General features: G+C 33.2%; 5 protein-coding genes across 7 annotated transcripts in view; 2 read left to right on the forward strand and 3 right to left on the reverse strand.

Annotated features, from left to right (window-relative positions):
* The window catches only part of LOAG_16929 (exonuclease), a gene marked incomplete at its 5' end in the record, with an annotated part of 8,247 nt that extends 2,840 nt beyond the window's left edge, over nt 1–5,407 (reverse strand). The window contains 13 exons of the mRNA XM_020449582.1: nt 191–304; nt 478–632; nt 836–944; nt 1,636–1,750; nt 1,948–2,094; nt 2,437–2,563; nt 2,637–2,749; nt 2,888–3,028; nt 3,304–3,654; nt 4,021–4,215; nt 4,543–4,718; nt 4,954–5,166; nt 5,317–5,407. Of these exons, the coding sequence (XP_020306864.1) occupies nt 191–304; nt 478–632; nt 836–944; nt 1,636–1,750; nt 1,948–2,094; nt 2,437–2,563; nt 2,637–2,749; nt 2,888–3,028; nt 3,304–3,654; nt 4,021–4,215; nt 4,543–4,718; nt 4,954–5,166; nt 5,317–5,407 (2,047 nt within the window). The remainder of the gene's footprint in view (nt 1–190; nt 305–477; nt 633–835; nt 945–1,635; nt 1,751–1,947; nt 2,095–2,436; nt 2,564–2,636; nt 2,750–2,887; nt 3,029–3,303; nt 3,655–4,020; nt 4,216–4,542; nt 4,719–4,953; nt 5,167–5,316) is intronic.
* Nucleotides 5,408–7,182: 1,775 nt separating this feature from the next.
* Nucleotides 7,183–12,148, reverse strand: LOAG_02183 (phosphoglucomutase). 3 transcript variants are annotated; one of them, XM_003137721.2, is made up of 12 exons: nt 12,030–12,148; nt 11,662–11,829; nt 11,430–11,511; nt 11,059–11,174; nt 10,759–10,950; nt 10,345–10,602; nt 9,956–10,070; nt 9,613–9,784; nt 9,132–9,251; nt 8,697–8,874; nt 7,838–7,978; nt 7,183–7,570 (listed from the first exon to the last, which is right to left on the reverse strand). In XM_003137721.2, the coding sequence occupies exons 1-12, from the start codon at nt 12,111–12,113 to the stop codon at nt 7,481–7,483; spliced, it is 1,716 nt and encodes a 571-aa protein (XP_003137769.1). In that variant the 5' UTR covers nt 12,114–12,148; the 3' UTR covers nt 7,183–7,480. The 3 variants fall into 3 exon arrangements, with proteins under 3 accessions (XP_003137769.1, XP_020306865.1, XP_020306866.1); XM_020445943.1 differs by lacking the exon at nt 12,030–12,148 and having other exon boundaries at nt 11,662–11,897; XM_020445944.1 differs by lacking the exons at nt 7,183–7,570; nt 7,838–7,978; nt 12,030–12,148 and adding an exon at nt 8,444–8,536 and having other exon boundaries at nt 11,662–11,897.
* A 179-nt stretch (nt 12,149–12,327) lies between these two features.
* On the forward strand, nt 12,328–13,191 carry LOAG_02184 (hypothetical protein; the record flags this gene model as incomplete). The annotated part of the gene is made up of 2 exons (XM_003137722.1): nt 12,328–12,424; nt 12,980–13,191. 2 exons carry the CDS (start codon nt 12,328–12,330, stop codon nt 13,189–13,191), a joined length of 309 nt encoding a protein of 102 aa, XP_003137770.1.
* Nucleotides 13,192–13,455: 264 nt separating this feature from the next.
* On the forward strand, nt 13,456–14,102 carry LOAG_02185 (60S ribosomal protein L37-A; the record flags this gene model as incomplete). The annotated part of the gene is made up of 2 exons (XM_003137723.1): nt 13,456–13,679; nt 14,021–14,102. The coding sequence occupies 2 exons, from the start codon at nt 13,456–13,458 to the stop codon at nt 14,100–14,102; spliced, it is 306 nt and encodes a 101-aa protein (XP_003137771.1).
* Nucleotides 14,103–15,602: 1,500 nt separating this feature from the next.
* Nucleotides 15,603–16,875, reverse strand: LOAG_02186 (hypothetical protein; the record flags this gene model as incomplete). Its single annotated transcript, XM_003137724.1, is given in 6 exon segments — nt 15,603–15,629; nt 15,684–15,746; nt 15,931–16,041; nt 16,395–16,457; nt 16,748–16,771; nt 16,783–16,875. The coding sequence occupies 6 exon segments, from the start codon at nt 16,873–16,875 to the stop codon at nt 15,603–15,605; spliced, it is 381 nt and encodes a 126-aa protein (XP_003137772.1).
* Nucleotides 16,876–19,758: the final 2,883 nt, after the last annotated feature.

Below are 19,758 nucleotides of genomic sequence, written 5' to 3' on the forward strand. Positions count from 1 at the left end.
ATAATAATAATAATAATAATGGTAGTAATAATAATAGTAATGATAGTAATAATAAGTGATTAAAACAGTTTTCGAATTCAAAGAAGAGAAAAATCGTATTTTCCAATGGCAATAACAATTAGCAGCCAAAAATCCCTTTCATTTTAATCTAATTGATAGTTATTATTTCATTAAAAAAAAACAGGCGGACTTTTTGTTTTAAATGCTTTTCCCCAGTGGTATACACACTGCTTCAGTGCAGCATATTCACCTTTCGGTGTAACAGAAAATTCAGCGCCACAACGACAACATATCCTTTTCAGATCTAAAAACAGTAGTGAACTGTAATGGAAGGGAAATCTTGCAAAAATATAGAACAGACCAAAAGGTTTAAGGTCGAAAACCAACCTATGAAATGAAACAAGTAAGAATTTAACTAAGAAGGAGAAATTACGCAGATAAGTACACAAGTCCAAAGCTAATAACATGAAAACTTACCACTTTCTTCTACAAACAATTTCTTTTTACAATCTAATTCGGATGTTTTGATCTTCACCCTTTTTTTATCAGGGCCTTCCCATAAAGGAAAACCATTTTGTTCTAATTTTTGCTCGTCTAAAACAAACTTCGAAAGCAGCAACCCGTAGAATTCACTGCAAAGTAATTACATGACTATGTAACAAAAACTATAAATGTCAAATTTTACTAAAATCCTTCCCATTATAACAAATATCGCTATTCGGCTTTATAACAGTGATAAGCCACAAGTTCCGCATTTTAATTTCCAGATGACAGAACGAAGTCGAAATATGTTGATATCGATATATCAAAAAACTTCTCATGCCATAACGTTAACCTTTCACTAACGGATTGTTTCCTAGGAGCTGAATACTTTCTCTGACCAACTGTGATGGATCCGTGATGACGTCCAGCAAGGATAGCTGAATGTGACACAGATTTTAATGCTGCAAAAGAATAGAGTTAGTTAGTCCGTAAAGAATCTTAACAAATTAATGATGCAACGATGTAAAACAGTGTTAATATTTAACTCAATCTTCAGAGAAAAATTGAATTGCGTGATGAAAAAAAAATAGAACTTCAATTTAAGCCAAATTAAAGAATAAAAATAATTTGCCTTAACATAATTTGCCTTAACACGTCAGCAATACGTGAACAGCGTAAAGGTTTAGGGCATTATGTCTTAGTAACAGCAGAGCCGAGCAGCATTCGAAACGTCTCTGGGTTCGAGTCTTCTAACCGTATAAAGTTTACTTTAATTCACCCAACTGTCAAAAAATGAAAAGCTTGAGTACCATGTGGTAAGCACCCAGCACGAGAACTTCTAGTCTTGTCAAGATTTTCACAAAAAAATGAAATAACAGAAAATATGTGGAAATTGCTATTAAAATAATTATTTTGCAACCATCCATGAAATCAATATACTTCTGCAGTACCTGACTTTTTAATAAAGTACAAAAGTAACATAATATATCGTATTTACACGAATCTGTTTCGCCAAACATCTTAAAAATTACTCTATGCATAAGGTTATTCCCATCATTTCATTTATTGCAAAAATGTTAATGGTTGAGAACTGAAGGAGCACGGCAGCAATTCTCATAACTCGAACGTAAGAAAAAAAACGTTGGAAATAACCTGCAACTTGTGGTGAATTAACATCACGCAAACGTCGTAGAACATTCACTGCAGCACTTGTATAGCCGCCCTTTGTCACAGCTCGATCCTTTATTGTTTTTTCTTCTTGTTGAGCCTGAGCTTTTATTAGCATTAAAAAACTGCATAAGTAACAAAAATAAAAACAGCCATTCTATTTGCCGACTAGAAGCCAAAAAACTGAATGCGCTTTCTTATGCGCTTTGGAAATATCCATAAGTAAGTGTTTATTTTATCATGGAAATCGAAATTCAAAGGGCTGGAGAGATCAACAAAGGCAACAACCATACTAACCTGAACTACGGCATCACTCATCGAACCACAAAATTTCTGACATTCGATGTAAAACAAACTTAAATAACGGGCACGTAAAGCGTATGGGACTTTACCACAAGAATATGGATCTAGTGGTACTAAATTTACTTTGGTGGATTTCGATATCTGGAAAAATTACAAAAATCAGCATCAACGAAAATACTGCAAAAGCCTTTATCTCAACAAAGAAGACATCTTCTATCCCCTAGTGTATTTACAGTGCAAATTGAGTCTGATGCTAATGTAGCGATAACTATTCATATAATTTAGTCTAAATGTCTTGCCATAAAGATGGATGACAATGACAAAAGAGAATCATATTACTCTTAGACTATTCTTACAAGCTTAAATCAAAAGGTCAGATGGCATCACAATTTTATATTGCTTTACTGATGTTCGATACTGCCGCTTCAGCAAATGTTATAATGAGAATAATCATGATGATGATGGTAGTACCAAACAGCATACTTTTGGAGCATGTGCCATTCGTTTTTCGCCTTTACCGAGAGTTGCCGCTACTGCGCCCAATTTATAATCATACTTTTCTTCAGCTGTTGTAATCTTCTTGGCTTTTACTTCTTCTTTGAGTTTCATGCTAGAAAGTAGAATTTAGATGATCAGCTAATGAATGCTGTCCTTCATCCAGTGAAGAATTTATAAAATTTTACTTCTTCAACAATTCCTCTTTTTCTTTCTGCAGCTTTTGGTAGCGATTCATCAGTTGCTGAGCCATTGTAGGTGCACGGACTTTGGTTGCGGTCACACACATTTGTATAGTCGGCTGAAGCACTGATTCACTCATATTCATCGCCAATACATGTGACACAAATACGCAAGGCTAATAGTTGACCACAAAAACCCAATACAATTCCAAACAAAGTTTGATTAATTACCGGAAATAACTACAAGTAATGAATACCTGCACGCTACTATGTGTTATTCGCTTTTCCACTTCCATCTTGATTTCTATTTCTTTTTGTTTCTCCATTTTTTCAGGAAGATTGCCTGCTTTTGATTTCACATCATTGTCGATATTCCTTTGCTTTTTTGTAGCTGGTACCTAAACCGAAACTAACGTGTATGTTAGTCAATTGAATCTTGTGAAGAAATAAGAACTTGTTGAAGGTTTATCAGTCAGACCAGTCGATAAAACAGTAGAAAATTGAACTAACCGGCTTTAACCGGCCAACAACGATAATATCTTTTAGGTATGTTTCAAACATCCCAGGAAAATGAATTGCCATACTCTCATTGCACAGTTCTGCGTTATGAAGTATCTGATCGGCTTCAACAGCAGTAAACAAATAAATAAACAGTAAATGCAAATAAACGTACACCGGTCTCGAAAAGATCTTCGATAGAAAGTTGTTCGTCAAGTTTCTTTTTTGCTACTGATTGTGTTTTTCCTTCAGTTGACTGTTGCTGTTTTAATGCCACGCGCAGCTTACTTGCCTCTACATTCGTAACTTCTTTCACTTTCACATTTTTGTTTTTGTCTTTCATTTTCCCTCCTTTTACTTTGTTTTTCAAGTTTACCACATCCTCTTTTTCATTATCGCTCTCCTCAGTTTTTGATTTTTTCTTTTGTCGAGCTTCATTTTTGGCTTTTTGCACTGACTTCAACAAAGCGATTGGTGTTGGTGTGTAACCACCTGTATAGGTTAGTTTCGATTTCGAGTTCAAACCCTAAATGAAGCGTTTCATACTCGAAGTCGAAAGATTTTAAACAAAAGGCAAGAATAAGGGATAGAAGAAACCGACACTACCCTAAAATTGAATACAAAAATTCAGAGTTTTTTCCTTCGCAAATAATATAATGCATATATTGAAGGCACCACATGCTCTACACATCCATCATCCTGTTTTTGATGCATTACACCTTTTCCTTTCCTTAATCTATCCTAGTTTAATCTGCTTAAATTCATCCATGCATTATCTCCTCACAGAAAGTTGAGCTGCAAAGCATTTCGAAAAATAGGTATTGTACTCTGCATGACAAATAAGATATTATGCTAACTGAGTAAGCCAAAAACAGACAACGTAGCAACTAACTGAATGTTTCTTTGGAGTTAGAGAGTCTGAATTAACAGCAGCTGGTGGCTTAACCAGTGCTCTAATATCGTGAACTATCTTTTCCTTCTGCTGACGTTCAATTTCGATCTTTCGCTGTAATTCTTCGATTCGTGTATCAATATCAGCTACTGATTTCGCATAATCATTCAGGCTCATTTCAGATACCTTAGTATTCTGTAAAACGATTTTAATGGAATTAATTCCAAAAAAAGCTCAAAGACAAGAGTGGAAAATCCCAAAGTTCTAAGAAGCTTCAGAGAAATGCACTACTTTTTAAGCAAATTGAGAATATAAAAGGATGCATTAAACTTTCAGCTTCATCTTCCAAAACGTTTGATTAAAAAGCAGCGAAGAGATTGGCTCGCAGTCTAAATAAAAAGCAAACAAACTGCAACGATTTGTTTCTTAGGATATTAAGAAGAGCCATAAAAGTATCACGAATTACGAATTTGACTCCCGGATTTTTAGATGCATTTTATTACCAAATCCTTAACAACTTACTTCAATTAAACTCAAATTATTGATAGATGGAGCAACAGAAGTTTTCGGCTTGTCATTAGCGGGATCCAATATGTCATCTACTGATAATTCCACTGGCATTCTTGGTTTCGGGATTTCCGGTGAAGGCATTCGTTTACACATCGGCCGTGCAGTGATTTTTGTAGGAACGTAAGTGACTTTAAAAAAATGGAATATTCCACTTTGAAGCATGATGAAATATACTTTAATGCCCATTACTATGACATTTGGAATCAAAATCGAACATTAAATAGCAGTTGCGACTTGCTCCTAACTTTAAAAGCCAGTCTCCATATTACCTTATTGCAGTATGATGAATAATTTTTACTGATTTCTGTATGAATGGACAAACATAGAAGCACCCGAAATTATGAAATTATAAGTAGAACATACCACTGGACTGCTGTACAGCCGATGTTGATGGCCGCTGCGTGTATACGACTGGATCCAGAGGAGCGTAAATAGACTGACTGCAAAGTGGCATAGTTGTTTCGATGGTTGTTTTTTGGTTCTCCATATAACCAACATAGCCCACAAATGGTTGCTCAGGTAGAGTTGCTGACATCAATGACACGGAGGACTGTTGTTCTTGTTGTGATATGTCGTCTAAAAGTTATATATTAAATACACATGAAAAAATATCCTTTAAAATATATTAAATCTACATAAAACATAATTTTGAGGAAGGTGTTGCTTGCATTTAAAAATATTAAAAATCGGATAAATTACGATAAAGCTGTAAAGTTATAACAAAACCTTTAGAATGCCAAAAATGGCAATGTGGTCTAATGCAATCCTCATCATAAGGGCACATAATATCGGCAAACAATCCTGATCGTCCAATCATATTTCTTTTCTGGCAATTAAAATTAGATAAGTCTTAATAACTCAAATACTTGTTGCAATACAGAGTGTAGTAGAAACTAACATATTCTAACGAACGCGCTAATGCATTTCTGTTTTTTCGTACGCTTTTCACACGTAAAAACTGATGCATAATCAAACAGAAGTATGCATTTCTCAAGCTTCGATTAGATACCTAAAGGAGTGGTTTTATTCAAAAACTACACGGGTTGTGTTTGACAATCCTGAATAATTTAAGTTTGATCACCAGATACAAAAATCACACCAATTTTTTTCTGCTCCTCGTAAAAATCCATTACAGTTCTCTTTACCAACATAATTATGCTACTTTACCATTGGAACTAATTTTTTGAACTAAGCTCTTATACTACTGTCGTTTTAGCGAACTCTTTATTTGACTACTTTTTCCAAATATTTAGGAACAAACAGATTTGTTTTGTGAGAAAAATTCTCAAAAATAGGTTTTATTTTCATTCTGATATCCTTATAAGGATCGGAAATTTGGATCTCATCGAATGGAAAAGAAAAAAAACTTGAAACATAAAATGTAAGCATTAAAAATTATAGCGATAATAAACCCTATCCAGAATTTCAAAAAAGAAAGAAAAGAAACAGATAAAGCAAATAAGAACAGAGTGAGAAAAATTTTATACAAAATAGAAAACTGAACTTCCCTATGAAAAAGGAACAGTTGCAGCTACAGCAGCAATGGTGATAAGTACTGCCTCCTTCAAACGACCTTTTTTTTTCGGATCATATCTCACATCAATAGTCGGAAAAGAGTATAAATAAAAATTTCGCATAAACTATATTAACAGAAAACTATTCTGTTTGTAACATTCTAACTGACATTGCGTTACACGTTGCGTACTTCAAAACTGACCCATAAAGATTCTCGACTTTAAAATCTCAAAATCCTCACGACGGCAATACTCCAGTATTGCCTATCTTTAATATAACCTAACCCTCGTTAAAGTCGCTGTTTCCCCGTGATGTGTAGGGAGACATCAGATCCAATTACCCAATGAATAGGATACTTAGAATTTCACCACATAGTTCTTAAAATTCGAATCTCAAAAAAATTTAAAACATCTTCCGGCTTATCTCTAATTTCCATAATTTTGCGAATTTTATACAAAATTTCTCGGCCAAGACCATTCACTATCGTAAAGTCTATCGATTATTCCAAGTAAAACGAAGATTTCAATCAGAATAAATTTAATACTTCTGGATTATTAAAATCCACAGTCTTAAAGTTGCGCTGACATTGAATCGTAGAAGCAATACCCCACCTTTGGTTTTTCTTGTTTTGAAATTTCATTACGAAATTCCTTCCTTAAGAAAACTAACCTTTCGGAACGATACCCCTACTCATCGTTCCTCATTTCTTACGCAATGATGTTTCTATCAAATTCTTTAATATTATCCACATAAAACAACAAAAATACAGTCCTAATACCACCAAAGATATACCACATGAAACTTCCTTTCGCAGTGTAACCTGAAGTATAACTCATGTTTCAAAAAGAAAAACCTGCTGTGTTCACACTCTCTGCTCTCTCTACTCAATTTCACACAAAATCGCATTTCCCTGCACAAGTATATTTTCAACTTACTTCCTATTACATTTCAAATTCATTGTACAAAATGAATTTACATTAAGTCACCCAGAACTTTAAATAATTTGGAACTCTGAGTTTTCTGAATTTACGATTAAGGCCAAAAACCTGATACAACGAGTAAATACAACAAGCTATAGCATTTTATTCGCAATTATAACAAATTCAGAAAGAAAATATGTGCGAAGGGAAAAACACATTGACATCAGCCAATTGTGCAGATTCTTTTTTAGAAAGTTAAATAATTCCAGTTGAGTAAACACAGGAATCTCGAAGCAATGGAAGAAAGATCTATCAGGAAATCTATCAAAAAATTGCTTTTCTACGATAAAATAACGAAATCAGAGAGAAATGCTTTCTAGGTATTGTAACAGAACGATGTAGCTATTTCTAGATATCGTAACATGACGATGGTAGCTATTCATACTTTCCAAATTTTACGTAATAACTGTAGGAGCGTCACGGCCAGTGAAATGTTCCAATTTACTTATCTGAAGAGCCACAAGAACCAAAGGTTTCAAAAGTTCCTGAAATTTCAAAGAACAAGTTTTGTGGTCATTAACTCAGTATATTCCTGCATTATGAAAATGAACAGCAGAAGGAGGATTTCGAAGATTATGTCCTAAACCATAAAATTCAAAATTGGATAGAATCCAAAAATATGAAAGTAAAGCACATTAAATACAATGGAATCTCTGCTTTCCATTCTTTTGCAAAAAAATTGTACATTTCAACTGTTTCATTTTGCACAAAGTCCTCAAAAATATGATATTTAATAAGCAGCAAAACCAGACCTCTGAACTTAGAAAAAGTCGTTGTTTATCTGACGCATCAATAAATGAATCAACATACAAACGAATTGTTGCACCCAGTGAACCAGTACCACTCAAACGGAATATCGTACGGCTGCCGTCTTCAAACAGAATACGTATACCCTGAAAACCTATTCAAAAAATATCCCAAAAAGTTATTTTGAAAAAAGATGTCAGGACGCCGTAAATACTATAACTCCCAAAGACCAAAAAGCTATTTATGAATAACCTATAAACCATAATTCTATAATTTATAGAATCGATACACTCTTCGGAACCGATCAACTTAACCTTCCAATCAACCAGCGAATCTATCAGTTGTACTTATGTACATAAGGTATGAAACCTTCATGCAGATTTCAGCTGTGTATTTCAGTACTAATACAAGATTTCTTCATTCTTCATATGAGTTATTCAGCTTGATGAAGCCGAATCGCACAAGTGAAATACTTAAAGTTTTAAAAGTTTGAGAGGTGAAAATGCGGCTACTCCTTTATTTCCACATTAATCAACCATAATTAATATTACATTTATATTATATAAATAAGTTACCATCTACTTAAAAGCACAATGATAGCATTAAAAAGGCTGCGTCTATGTAGCAATTGTCTTCTTAAATCTCACTCATTCATTAGCAAAAGATTTCATTTCGACAATCCGCCAATTTCCAAGAGGATAAATCTAAATTCCTATTTATTATTAATCCTTTAGTATACTGATTCATTATTACGAAAGACGTAAAAAACCGATGAGCGACCAAGACAACTTAATAAAAAAGAAGACAGCCCATATAATTTGAAAAACTATTAAGTTCATCTTGAAATTCATTTTAATCACATACCTGCTTCTGCGAAACAGAATTATCCACAGGATCAGTATAGCTAAAGTTATCAGCTTGTCTGACAACGAAAATTTCCTTATTTGCCGTAAATTTCTGGCCAATGAATGCTTGCATTTGGGATTCGATGAATGTCATCATCAGATTTGCTCCAGATGCATCGCAATTTTCATAATCATACCTACATTACGAGAACATTAAATTGCATTCCACCACATATAAAAAATTTAAAAAATTGCCTTAAATCATTTCTAAATAATTGGCCAAATGAATGCTTGTAATAATTGAGAAAAAAGTATCAAAGGAGTAATCAATGCAGACATGACACTTATATTATCTTTATCCTCGAAAATAAAACATGCAGCATGTTACGTAGAAAAGTTGAAATTTCCTCTGTTCATGTGATGCAGATAAAATGAAATATAAAAATTGAAATACCGCGTAAAAACATTTCGACCATATTTTGACCAGTGTTCCTTAACAATATTTTCAACTGACTGCTTCTTTTCTTGCAAAATTTGCAACCAAGCAAGTACTGCCCAAATGCCATCCTTCTCCCTACAGTATCATTCTAAAGTTATTATTCACCCAACTATATATTCTTTCATCTTTTCCACAGAAACCTGCCTAAAATTAGGAAAATTTTGAAACAAGTAGCCATAACCTAAATGCTTTTCCTCCTCAAGTATCTCGACACTTTTCCTCTTCCTTCAGTCCTACAGTATGCAGTGATTTATTATGTATAGAAAAGCTAAAAATTAAGGAGTTGAACTGAAAATACCTTAGTCAAGATTTCAAACAGAAAACCATGAAGATCTCAACATTTAAAAAAATATTCAACTTTATAAAGTAAGAGCTATAATTTCTTAATAAAAGATATTTTCTGATCAGTGACCCTACCATTAATTAATCTACTCACCTTATATGATCAGAGCCAGTGCCAAATGATTCCTCACCGCATAGCGATAACTTACCAGCATCCATAAGATTTCCAAAAAACTTCCATCCAGTTGGAGTTTCATACATCGGTAAACCTGTTTCTTTGGCCACTCGATCTACTGCTCCCGCCGTGGGCATACTTCTTGCATAACCTATAAAATTTCCATGTTAGAGGCGAGAGTGGATGCACTGAAAACAAGCTAAAAAATAAGTGAAACAAACACGAGTAAAAAGTTGAAACTTTAAAATGAAATCTGGATAGCCCTAAAATTCCATTCCTAATAGCTTTGATGAGCGAACTTTTAAAATAGAAATCAGATAACCTTTGATGCCATGCTGCTGGAAATATGGAATACACTTCATGTTTGCAGCAATTACAGCAAGCGAATCACTAGGGGTCACAAAGAAACCATTTTTGCCAAGAATCATATTTCGATCCTGAAACAGGCCAGATAAGCATTTACGATTTGCACCAAGTTACACCAGTAAAGCATACTTGAAAAAATTGGGTTTAAATTAATTTATGTGCGATTTAGAAAAGAGTGAGGGTACTAGAAGAGGAAGGAGAACATTTACACGATAATAAACTTAAGCAAGCACCTTCTCTAATAATTACTAATAAGTCTAGCGCAGTCACAGCAATAAATGAAGTTTCATAGAGTTCAAAGTAAAACTAATTTAGAGTTAAACATCCAAGTTAACAAATGCTTACCCCATCGCCATCAAATGCAGCACCAAAATCATGTTCGCCTTTCCTCATCGTATCAACTAACTGTTTCGCATAAGTCAAATTAGGATCCGGATGGCCACCACCGAAATCAGGCTTTGGAGTTGTGTGAGACATGAATTTTGGATCTACACCTAGTTTTTCTACTAGAATAGTGTTTACATATGGTCCTGTAGCTCCATATAAACTATCGATTAACACATTGAACTGTCCCATAGTTTGACCACTAAGCAACTCCTTCATCTGCAACAAACTTTATCGATTTTAAGAAACAATTAGGCAATATATATTTGAAGTGTCCCATCTGATATCTGGACTGTTCTTGGACTCCTTGGACTGTTCCATATCATGTCTTCAAACAGAGCAAAAACTGTGGAGAAGTAAAGGAATATTGCTAACCTTTGAAAAATCGAATATCTGTTCCATTAGTTGAACATAATCTTTCACCGAATCAATAACATGTATCGTAAAAATACCATGACCATCAATATCATAATTAGTTTTTCCGATTTTAGTGAAGTCGGCATGCAAATCGTGGCAAGTATAATATTCCGAAATATTTTTGGTCAGCGTATAGATAGCTTCCGTCAACTATAACAGCTACTTAATTATGAAACTTAAACCTCATAGAACATAAAAGTTTCAAGTTTTCATGCGGTAAATTTGAGAGTCCTGTTCAACTAGGGAATAAAATTTTACTTTCTCTGGTGCCGGACCACCATTTTCGCAATTAAATTTTATACCAAAATCTGCTTTTGGGCCACCAGGATTGTGACTGGCCGTTAAAATGATACCCCCATTGATCAAGTTACCATCTGTAAATGAACTTTTCGGTGAAACAAGATTTTTTCAACCTAAAAACTCATCCCATTAAAGATACCAATAATTGTCTCATGAAAAATTATGCAGCATCACATGAAAATTTTCGTTTTATAATTCGTATGCTACAACATTTCATATATTCATTGCAAAACAGCTGTTGTACGTACCTACGCTGTCATATAAGGCATTCGGTTAGAGAAGCTATCCTTGAATATTTGGTTAAAAAGATTGATGATGAAAACACAGACCGTTTACTTCACATTTCCTAATTATGCATGAAACGGCTGGTGTACTGAGGAAGCCATTTTGCCCAACAATCAGTTTACGTAACTAAAAGAGAATAATAGAGAAGTAGTGGAAATTTAATGGTAGCACAATTACAGAACAATCAATTTCGACTAGTTCTCGCGTATTATCTGCTGTTCTCTTCTGACAAACATATGATTCACAATATAAATTAATAAAAAGAAGTGAACATACTCCATTAGCTGCAGCCATCTGAATGATAATATTGACTGTTTCTGGACAAAGATATCTGCCGTCGCCTCCGACTACCAGAGTTGCACCTTTTTTTTTATCACCTAAGCCAGCATCTAAGGTTGACTGGATGAAATTTTCTGTATAATTTTCTTGTTGGAATTCTGGAACCTTAAACATAGTGGTGGTTCTCTTGCCTCCTGATTTATTAATGTTCTTGAACATTATAGAACATGAAACTTTGGAAAACCAGAGTACATAAAAGCAAGATGAGATTTATTCCTTCAAACTGAATCATTGTTTATCGAACCAAACTGTTACGTTGTTGGGTCAGGGATAAAAATAAAGAGATCAATAAAGGATTAACTTACCCTCTTACGTAAACCGCTAGTACCTGGTTTCTGCCCTTCATACGGTTTTGTGCTCACCGTTATCACTTTGATTGGACTGCACATTTTGTCGTTGCTTCGTTCCAAGAAGATAACTTTAAAGATAAAGGAAACAAATAGGGCAGAGACCGTTTCGAATCGCACGCTTTTACTTGCAGTTAGATAAGATTATGAGTAAGAAATTTTAGTACTACTTTATTTACGAGCTCTATCATATAAGTTTGATCTTTTTCAGAGAATTCCACACGTTGTTTATTTAAAAGAAAAACATTATTGGAAAATGTTTCCCAATAATCCATGGACAAAACATCCCAATATCGCAAAAATCATCCATTACACCGTACCTTCAATAAGTGCCGAAAGTGTTGTGGTGGATGGTTTTTGGTCAAACTTCACTTAATCAAAGAAAAATTTTCAACGTTTTCCAAACAAGTGTTTCTATAGTAAAGTCAGCCTTAATCTATTTCTTCTGTCAATGAAGATTTTGTGACTGTATCGGAACTGTTTACTAATCTCATATTCATAAAGGAACAATACGAATATATTTGATTTGAACCATAAATTGAATCAGAGCTGCAAAGAACACAACTTTTTAACTTGAAAACAGTGTAAAGAGCAGTTAGCGGAGAAAACGAAAAAAACCAAATGACCTAATCATTTCCAAGCATCTATCCCTCTCTCTACCTCATTTCTCTTTAATAGACCTCAAGAACGAGCAGTGTAGCATTGAAACACACATCAGCAACATCGTAAAAACAATTCAACATTCAACAAAAAGTGTGAAAAACAATCACTCTTTGGTTCTCTCTCTCCCTTTCTTACCTCTTCCTCCCTTTCCCTTCAGTGATAAACTAGATGAGAATATTGTAATCACCTTATCACACTAGTATCATTCCCCTTGCTAACTAATCCACGAACATAACACATTCAAGATAATACGACCGATGCATCAGCCCCACATGTTCCAAGAGCCGATCGGGACCGTCTATTTGCAAATCGCTCCTTGCTTGTTCTCGTCTGGTTTATGGCAGAGTTTTTGGGGGCTTCGTCGGGAATCACTGTTGGGTGGATTGTTGGCAGCTTTGACTTTGGTGTCGATGAGATAATAGTAGGGGTAAGTGAGAGAGCTGACTGTCCTATGTGAGCATTGTTTTCGTGTTGAAGATGTTATAAAGAGCATATTTATCAACCAACAACTATCAATTTTTTGTAGATTGTTCGGAAATGACTAAGAGTAGTTGGGATTATGTAGCTTTTGATGTGGCAGAAGTGGGAGAGGGACTGATTATCTTATATGAGTACATGAATTTTTTGCATGTTAAAGATGCTATTAAGACTTTCTTAAAAATATTATCAAGAAGAATACCTTTGTCGGACAATCAACTATGAATATAATGATTATTCAGTAATGACAAAGGGTACTTCATCTTTTGGTAAGCGTCATAATAAGACCCATACGTTGTGCCGTCGATGCGGTCGTTCATCGTATCATATTCAAAAACATCGTTGCGCATCATGTGGTTATCCATCTGCTCGTAAACGTACGTATCAATGGTCAGCGAAAGCAATCAGACGGCATACAACGGGTACTGGTCGTATGCGTCATATCAAAATTGTGAGACGTCGTTTCAGGTTTGTCTTTTTTTTCTGTAGTAATGATCATAGTTTTGAAATTTTTATGTAGGAATGTATTCTCTAGTTATGAGTGTGTTATCACTTATTACTTAACACTCTTTCAAGTTGATTCAAAGAAGTTATACGGTGGGAGTCGGTACACTCTCAGTTCTCGTCTATTTCACGATATTCCAGTTTAAAAGCACTGGTTTTGTCGTTAGCACTGGCCACAGAACAGAAATTTATCACTTAGTTTATAGCTTCATAAGCTTAAGGTTGACACCGTTCTTTTTTTATTGCTAAGTTATTACTCTGTAGGAACTTACCACACTCAATTTTATCGGTTGCATTTTTTTCAGAAACCATTTCCGTGAAGGAACTGTAGCAAAACCAAAGAACCGTCAAGGAACACAGCCAACAAATGCTGTTGCAATGAGCTAAATATTTGAAATTTTTCTTTATTCTGTATTCTAAGTGATTTGCAAAACAAGTTGTTGTTCACATTAAATTTGTTATCAGCTTTGTACTTTTAACATTTTGAAAACCAAGTATGTGCAGCACTTACACTCAGAAGAAAAATTTAATGTGTCAGACTTGATATGTTGTTTTCCTAGCGTACAACAGATATCGGTGAGTAATCATGCATCGGTGACTGAAGAAATATTAGGCTAGGTGCAGAAATCTTAAAACGGATGTACTTAGCTTGCAGATTCGTACACTGTGAAAAATTATGATATATCATATACTAGGATAACCAATTGGTTTTTCTTTTACTTTATTTGCTAGCTCGATTTGATCAAAAATAGAGCCTCAGAGTTGCACCGTAATCGGGATGATGTGTATTATTAAAAGATGAAAGGTTTAGAAAACATCATGACGATGCTCATTTTTCAACTTACTGTGTTAAAGTGATTGTGCTTTAAAGCGTTAGTTCCGGAGTTTGCAATTATTTAAGGAAAGCTTTAAAAAGTTCGAAGAAGTGAAGTATTGAGCAGTGGGAGCAGTTTTATCAACAATTAACAAATGGTTTTAAAAAGGTTTTTAGAGTAAACTTGGGAATTCTTTGAATTCTCTGCATGCGTTAGTTTAGTCTGAAAAAGGAGAAGGATGTGGCTAACTGCAAATCATATTAATTATGTGAATCGGTTTTCGGTATGTCGGTGTGTTTAGTTCTCTCTGGAAAACTTCGTGTTATGTTCTATATTGGCTTTCCTTCTTGTTGAAGGATATAATCATGAGAACACTATGACTTCAATTGAAATTTCAAATTTAATGTGAAGCACTTGTGCGCTTAAATATTGATTAGCTTCCTGAAGTTAATGATATAGTGAAGGAAGAAAATATTACCTCTATCTGCTTTTGGGAACGGACTCGAGAAAGAATACAAAGTTGTATTAAAATTGTTTGATTGGTTCCTTTCTTCAGTGATTTAACCATGATCGAGTTTCTATCTCTTTTGCATTTGTTGTCCACTTCTGTCTATGTAATTTTTGTTTTTTCTCACCTTTCCTTTTTTCTTTTAAAATTTCGTTTCCAGATTTTTAATCAGATTGCTTATGAAAGATTGAAAAGTTGAATATTTCAGGTTTGAGCTAACTGTAATGATTCTTTCCACTGCATTGGAAAGCCTTCTTTTTTGTAGTAGTAGTAGTAACAGCAACTGTGTATGTATGAGTTGTCCCCAAAAAATTAGAGCACAGTAGAGTCTTTTTGAAGCACCTTTTGAAGTCCGAAAATTTTATATATTTTGAAATTTCGAAAGCATAACAAGGATAGCGGATGTCGAAGATTATCAGTTGTTTACATATGAATTCTGAATACAATGTCACACTTCTACGATGACTACTCACTAATTACATCTCGCTTGTTAGTAAAAATAAATATTATTTGTGCCGCGAAACTTACGAACAAGCAGGAAGTATCCCCAGTAATGTGAAGTTCTTATTCAAATGCATCATGTGTTAGCTGCTGCATTAATTACCTAGCTACTAAATTGGAAGCATAACACAATCATGTAAATACCAGAAGGCATAAATTGGAATGAATCATATAACCATATAATTTACTGATATCCATCTGCTCGTACTAAATTCATTGTTGCATAGTAAATGTATGTGCAATCATTGCGAAACAGAAAATAACACCATAACAAATTTTATTAAATTTGGGAATAAAATTGAGTTGAAGAGAAATCGGAACCTCTAAAGATCGGCCTTTTCACTAATTTATTTTTATTGAAAGCAGAAGTTGGACTGTCGAAAGGAAATACTTCTGATTGATTGCAGTGCAAAACAAAGTGCATTATTATGTTGTCAGATTGACCGTATTTGGCTGGCATTAGCGGTTGACATTTGTTCCATATGTAATTAAACCCATACCACTAAAACGGAATTGAATGTATCTAAAAGTATCTTACGGATGTCAGCATATTATAGAACGGAAATCAAAAATACGGAAAGTCACCTGCTTCATGCTGCCTGAATTATTTTTAATTTCAAGTTATGAAGTTGAGTACCAACAAAGTATATCAACAAGATCAGAATTCATTTACTGAAATCCTAAATAGCTGGTCACTACCGTTGATTTGATTGACAAATAAATTCATTGTAAAAATATTCGTTGTTTCAATGTCGAATGAATTTTTGACGTAAATAATATTGAAACTAATAATACTGAAAGTTTATCAAATTCCTCTTTTAATTAAAAATTTTTTTCGGATAATATTTAAATAACATAATTTGCTGTCAACTGGCCAAGTGAATGTCGCAGGTCGAGATAAAATATCCTTGGCAGTGTCTAAAGTTGATGAAATTCAAGATTCATTCTATTCGACTAATACACGATGTACGATACAATATTAGAAATATAAGAGCAAAAAAAATTGCAAAAACATTTAATTCGATTTTTCAGATACAAATATTTAAGATTATTAAGCTTTCCTCTTAATCCAGTTCATAATAATGTCTTGATTCACTTTCGCAATCACTTATTTGGCTTTTTTGTTATTTATAGACTTTTTTTTTCAATTATTCTATATAAATATATCAAGCGTCCAACGAATTGCATTTGGAGTTTTTTTGAATCACCTGCTTGGAGACACCTGCTGCTTTCTAAAAATAACCTTTTCAAATTCTTTGGAAGAAATGATAAAGATAATAATGCAACATTTACAAAGCATCTCAATTTTAGGAAATTCAGGTCGTCGTAGATTCATTTTGAAAAATTTATTATTGCAAAGGTATGGTTGGTAATCTAGTCAAATAAATTTGATGATAATTTAAGCTTTTGTTAGACTAACATACACCCTTTTTAGTTTAGCAAATCATAAATTAATGGATGAATATTGGATTCTAATTTGAATAATCATGATAAGTTAACCAAATGGACATTTCTTCCTTCTCTTTTTCAAGCTATTATTTTGCAAAAATTCATCCGTTCATTTCCGTTTAGATAATGCAATTTGAATTTGAAAGTATGTGGGACAAAAAAGTGAAATGTATTGCTCACTTTACTCTGTCAAAGAATTCTTTTTGTGCTTGTCATTTTCCCTTAGGAATTTCGTTATATCGTTTAATGTCATATCACTTTCCTGTTCGTTTTTATCATTTCATCAGATAACTCATCCCATTGCTTTATCTTTCCATTTCATCAGTAAGTAAAGATAACTGACTCTATCAGTATAAACAACTCAGCTAACGAAACATCTCTTACAACAATGCTCATTATTCGTCACTCTTCTGATAGATTTTGATTGCGGGGTATCAATCTGTCCCACCCCATTCATTCATACTAAAGCGATTTTTCATTGATAATTAGTTTCTCATTTATCATATTTATCAGTTTGTTTTTTGTTATTTATACCAGTACATTTTTGATCAGATGAATGAGATGAAGTTGCAAAAATGAGTAGTTGGTGATAAATTTCAGTACTGAATCGGAAAAGTATCCAGTCAAAAAGAAACAGTTTATGAGCAATGAGAGAGGGGCGAATTTTTTCGCTTTTGAAGGTAAACAGCACCTGAAACAGCAAATTTTCCGCATACGACTGAGGGTAACGAACGTTTAAAACAAATAGTTTCGATTAATTTTCACACCTTCAATATTTCAAGGTGATACATATCTCGAGAATCTTCGAGAGAGAATATGTAATATCTGAAAAAACTTAATGATCATTGATCAGCCTATTCTATTCATTTTACATTTTAAATGTTCAATAAAGTATCGTCGTACAATCAAATGAATCTGATATTATTCTCAATGATTTAGCGTTATTTTGGTTGTTGAAAGTTGCGTATAAATTTAATGAATAAATTTTTGTTAAAATTACACAAAGTTCTTTTAATTATAAGATGAATAGATTTTCCATAAAGACTTCTTATTTCGCTTCATTGCAGCTATCATGAATTTCTCTTTTTTTTAATCACAGCATTCGTTTTTCACATTTTTGCATCTTAAAAGATTTATCTTTTAGAAACGTAAAGCGCTAACTCATTGACTAATTCGTTACTTTGTTTAGCAAATGTCGAGTGCTCGAAAGTAGAATGTCGGTTCCAATCAACAAACTAAGTGACAACAGTATGGTATAGCAAATTATTTTTAGCGAAATTTGATGGGATATTTGAAATATACTTCATTTTAATTGTCGTACTTATCAAAGCTTGAAACATTCGCAGTTAATGAAGATGTCATTTTGTGGGCAAATCTATCTAATCACTTCAATTCTCTTAGATTAATCCAGACTAATTTAAATAACTTTAATAATGAGAATAATTTAATAAAAGTATTCTCTCAATCATAACAATTAACTGAGGATAAAAATGATACGATAGATAATCAGTATGAAATTAATTGCTCTTTATGCCTTCTTGACAAGAAATAATTGTATCGTTATTTGCATAAAAATCTCTTCAAACAATCAAATTTTGTTGAAACATTTTGTGAAATCGTATTGAATAACAAATTTTTGATAGAAATTGTGTTTTTGAAGTGTAAACATAGCCTTTGTGATGATTGTTATAATTAGCACATTACATATGATAATATCAACCGACTGCTTTAAATTCAGAAATGTCTTGCTGTAATGATTTATTTTCCCATCAACATTCAATGATATAATTAATCAATCATTCACTATCGTTAGCATCACTAAGACTATTTATTTATCATTGTAAAGTTAGAATCAAATGCAAATTAAATTTAATGCTGTTATTCAAATGTGATTTAAATCGGGATAAAGCAAAAATTAAAATTCATCGAACAAAGTGCGGATATGTGTTTTCTGCCAAGTATATTTTAGATTCTGAAATATGACATTTTAAATTCAACAAGTTCTAGAAGACCATCTAAATCTATTTTCAGAATTCAATGTTCCCATGTACCTGAACATAACGCAAAATAACTGTGGGTTACTATTACTGTATTTCCAGTTTAAATTTTCAAAGTAAAAGTTAGTTTCCCTTTTCAAAATATTTGCACTTTGCAGCAGGAAGATCACAGCTTTCATAATATTAGAGGTGATCGATTAACTTTTCATTCTTTTTGCTAATCTTTTGATTCAAAATGGATAAAGTAATTGACAAAAAGCGAAACCACCATTTAAAAGAAAAAGAATAACTGTTCAAAGAAAGCATGGCTAAATAATTGAGCCTATTAATTAATTATAAAACTTGGTTACTTATGAAAGCACAACTTTATCCCTAATAACTCTTCAGGCTGCACAATAACAATCTATTATCTTTTTTAAAAAGTTTGTTGCAATGAAAATTACCGGAAAAATTATTCTTAGAAAATACAATCAATCAAAATTTTGCAAACAATGTTGCCAAAAAAGTTAAAGAAATGTTCCATTTCTAAAAAAAAGTTAAATCCTTAAATTAACGATAAAAAAGGCTCCTTCTGGTGATAATCGGAATTAATTTCTTTCTTTTAATCGAATTTTTAATCAAGTTTGTTAGCCTTTTTTCCGGAAATAAAACTATATAATGAAAAAATCTTTCCCATTTTTTCAATGTTTATTGCTTTTATTTCTTGCATTTCTGTTTTTATGATATCGCTTTACTAATAACGCTGAAATGCCATATTTTGCTGTGCAGTTCAC

Source organism: Loa loa (genome assembly GCF_000183805.2).
Source record: "Loa loa unplaced genomic scaffold supercont3.29, whole genome shotgun sequence".
NCBI lineage: Eukaryota > Metazoa > Nematoda > Chromadorea > Rhabditida > Onchocercidae > Loa > Loa loa.

Excerpts from the sequence above, each read along its gene's own strand:
- LOAG_02183 (XM_003137721.2), bottom strand. The coding sequence starts at position 12,113 with ATGTGCAGTCCAATCAAAGTGATAACGGTGAGCACAAAACCGTATGAA. Across the intron at positions 10,951-11,058 it reads GTGGTCCGGCACCAGAGAAA|TTGACGGAAGCTATCTATAC; the intron begins GTAAAATTTTAT and ends TAGCTGTTATAG. Across the intron at positions 10,071-10,344 it reads CTGCATTTGATGGCGATGGG|GATCGAAATATGATTCTTGG; the intron begins GTAAGCATTTGT and ends GGCCTGTTTCAG.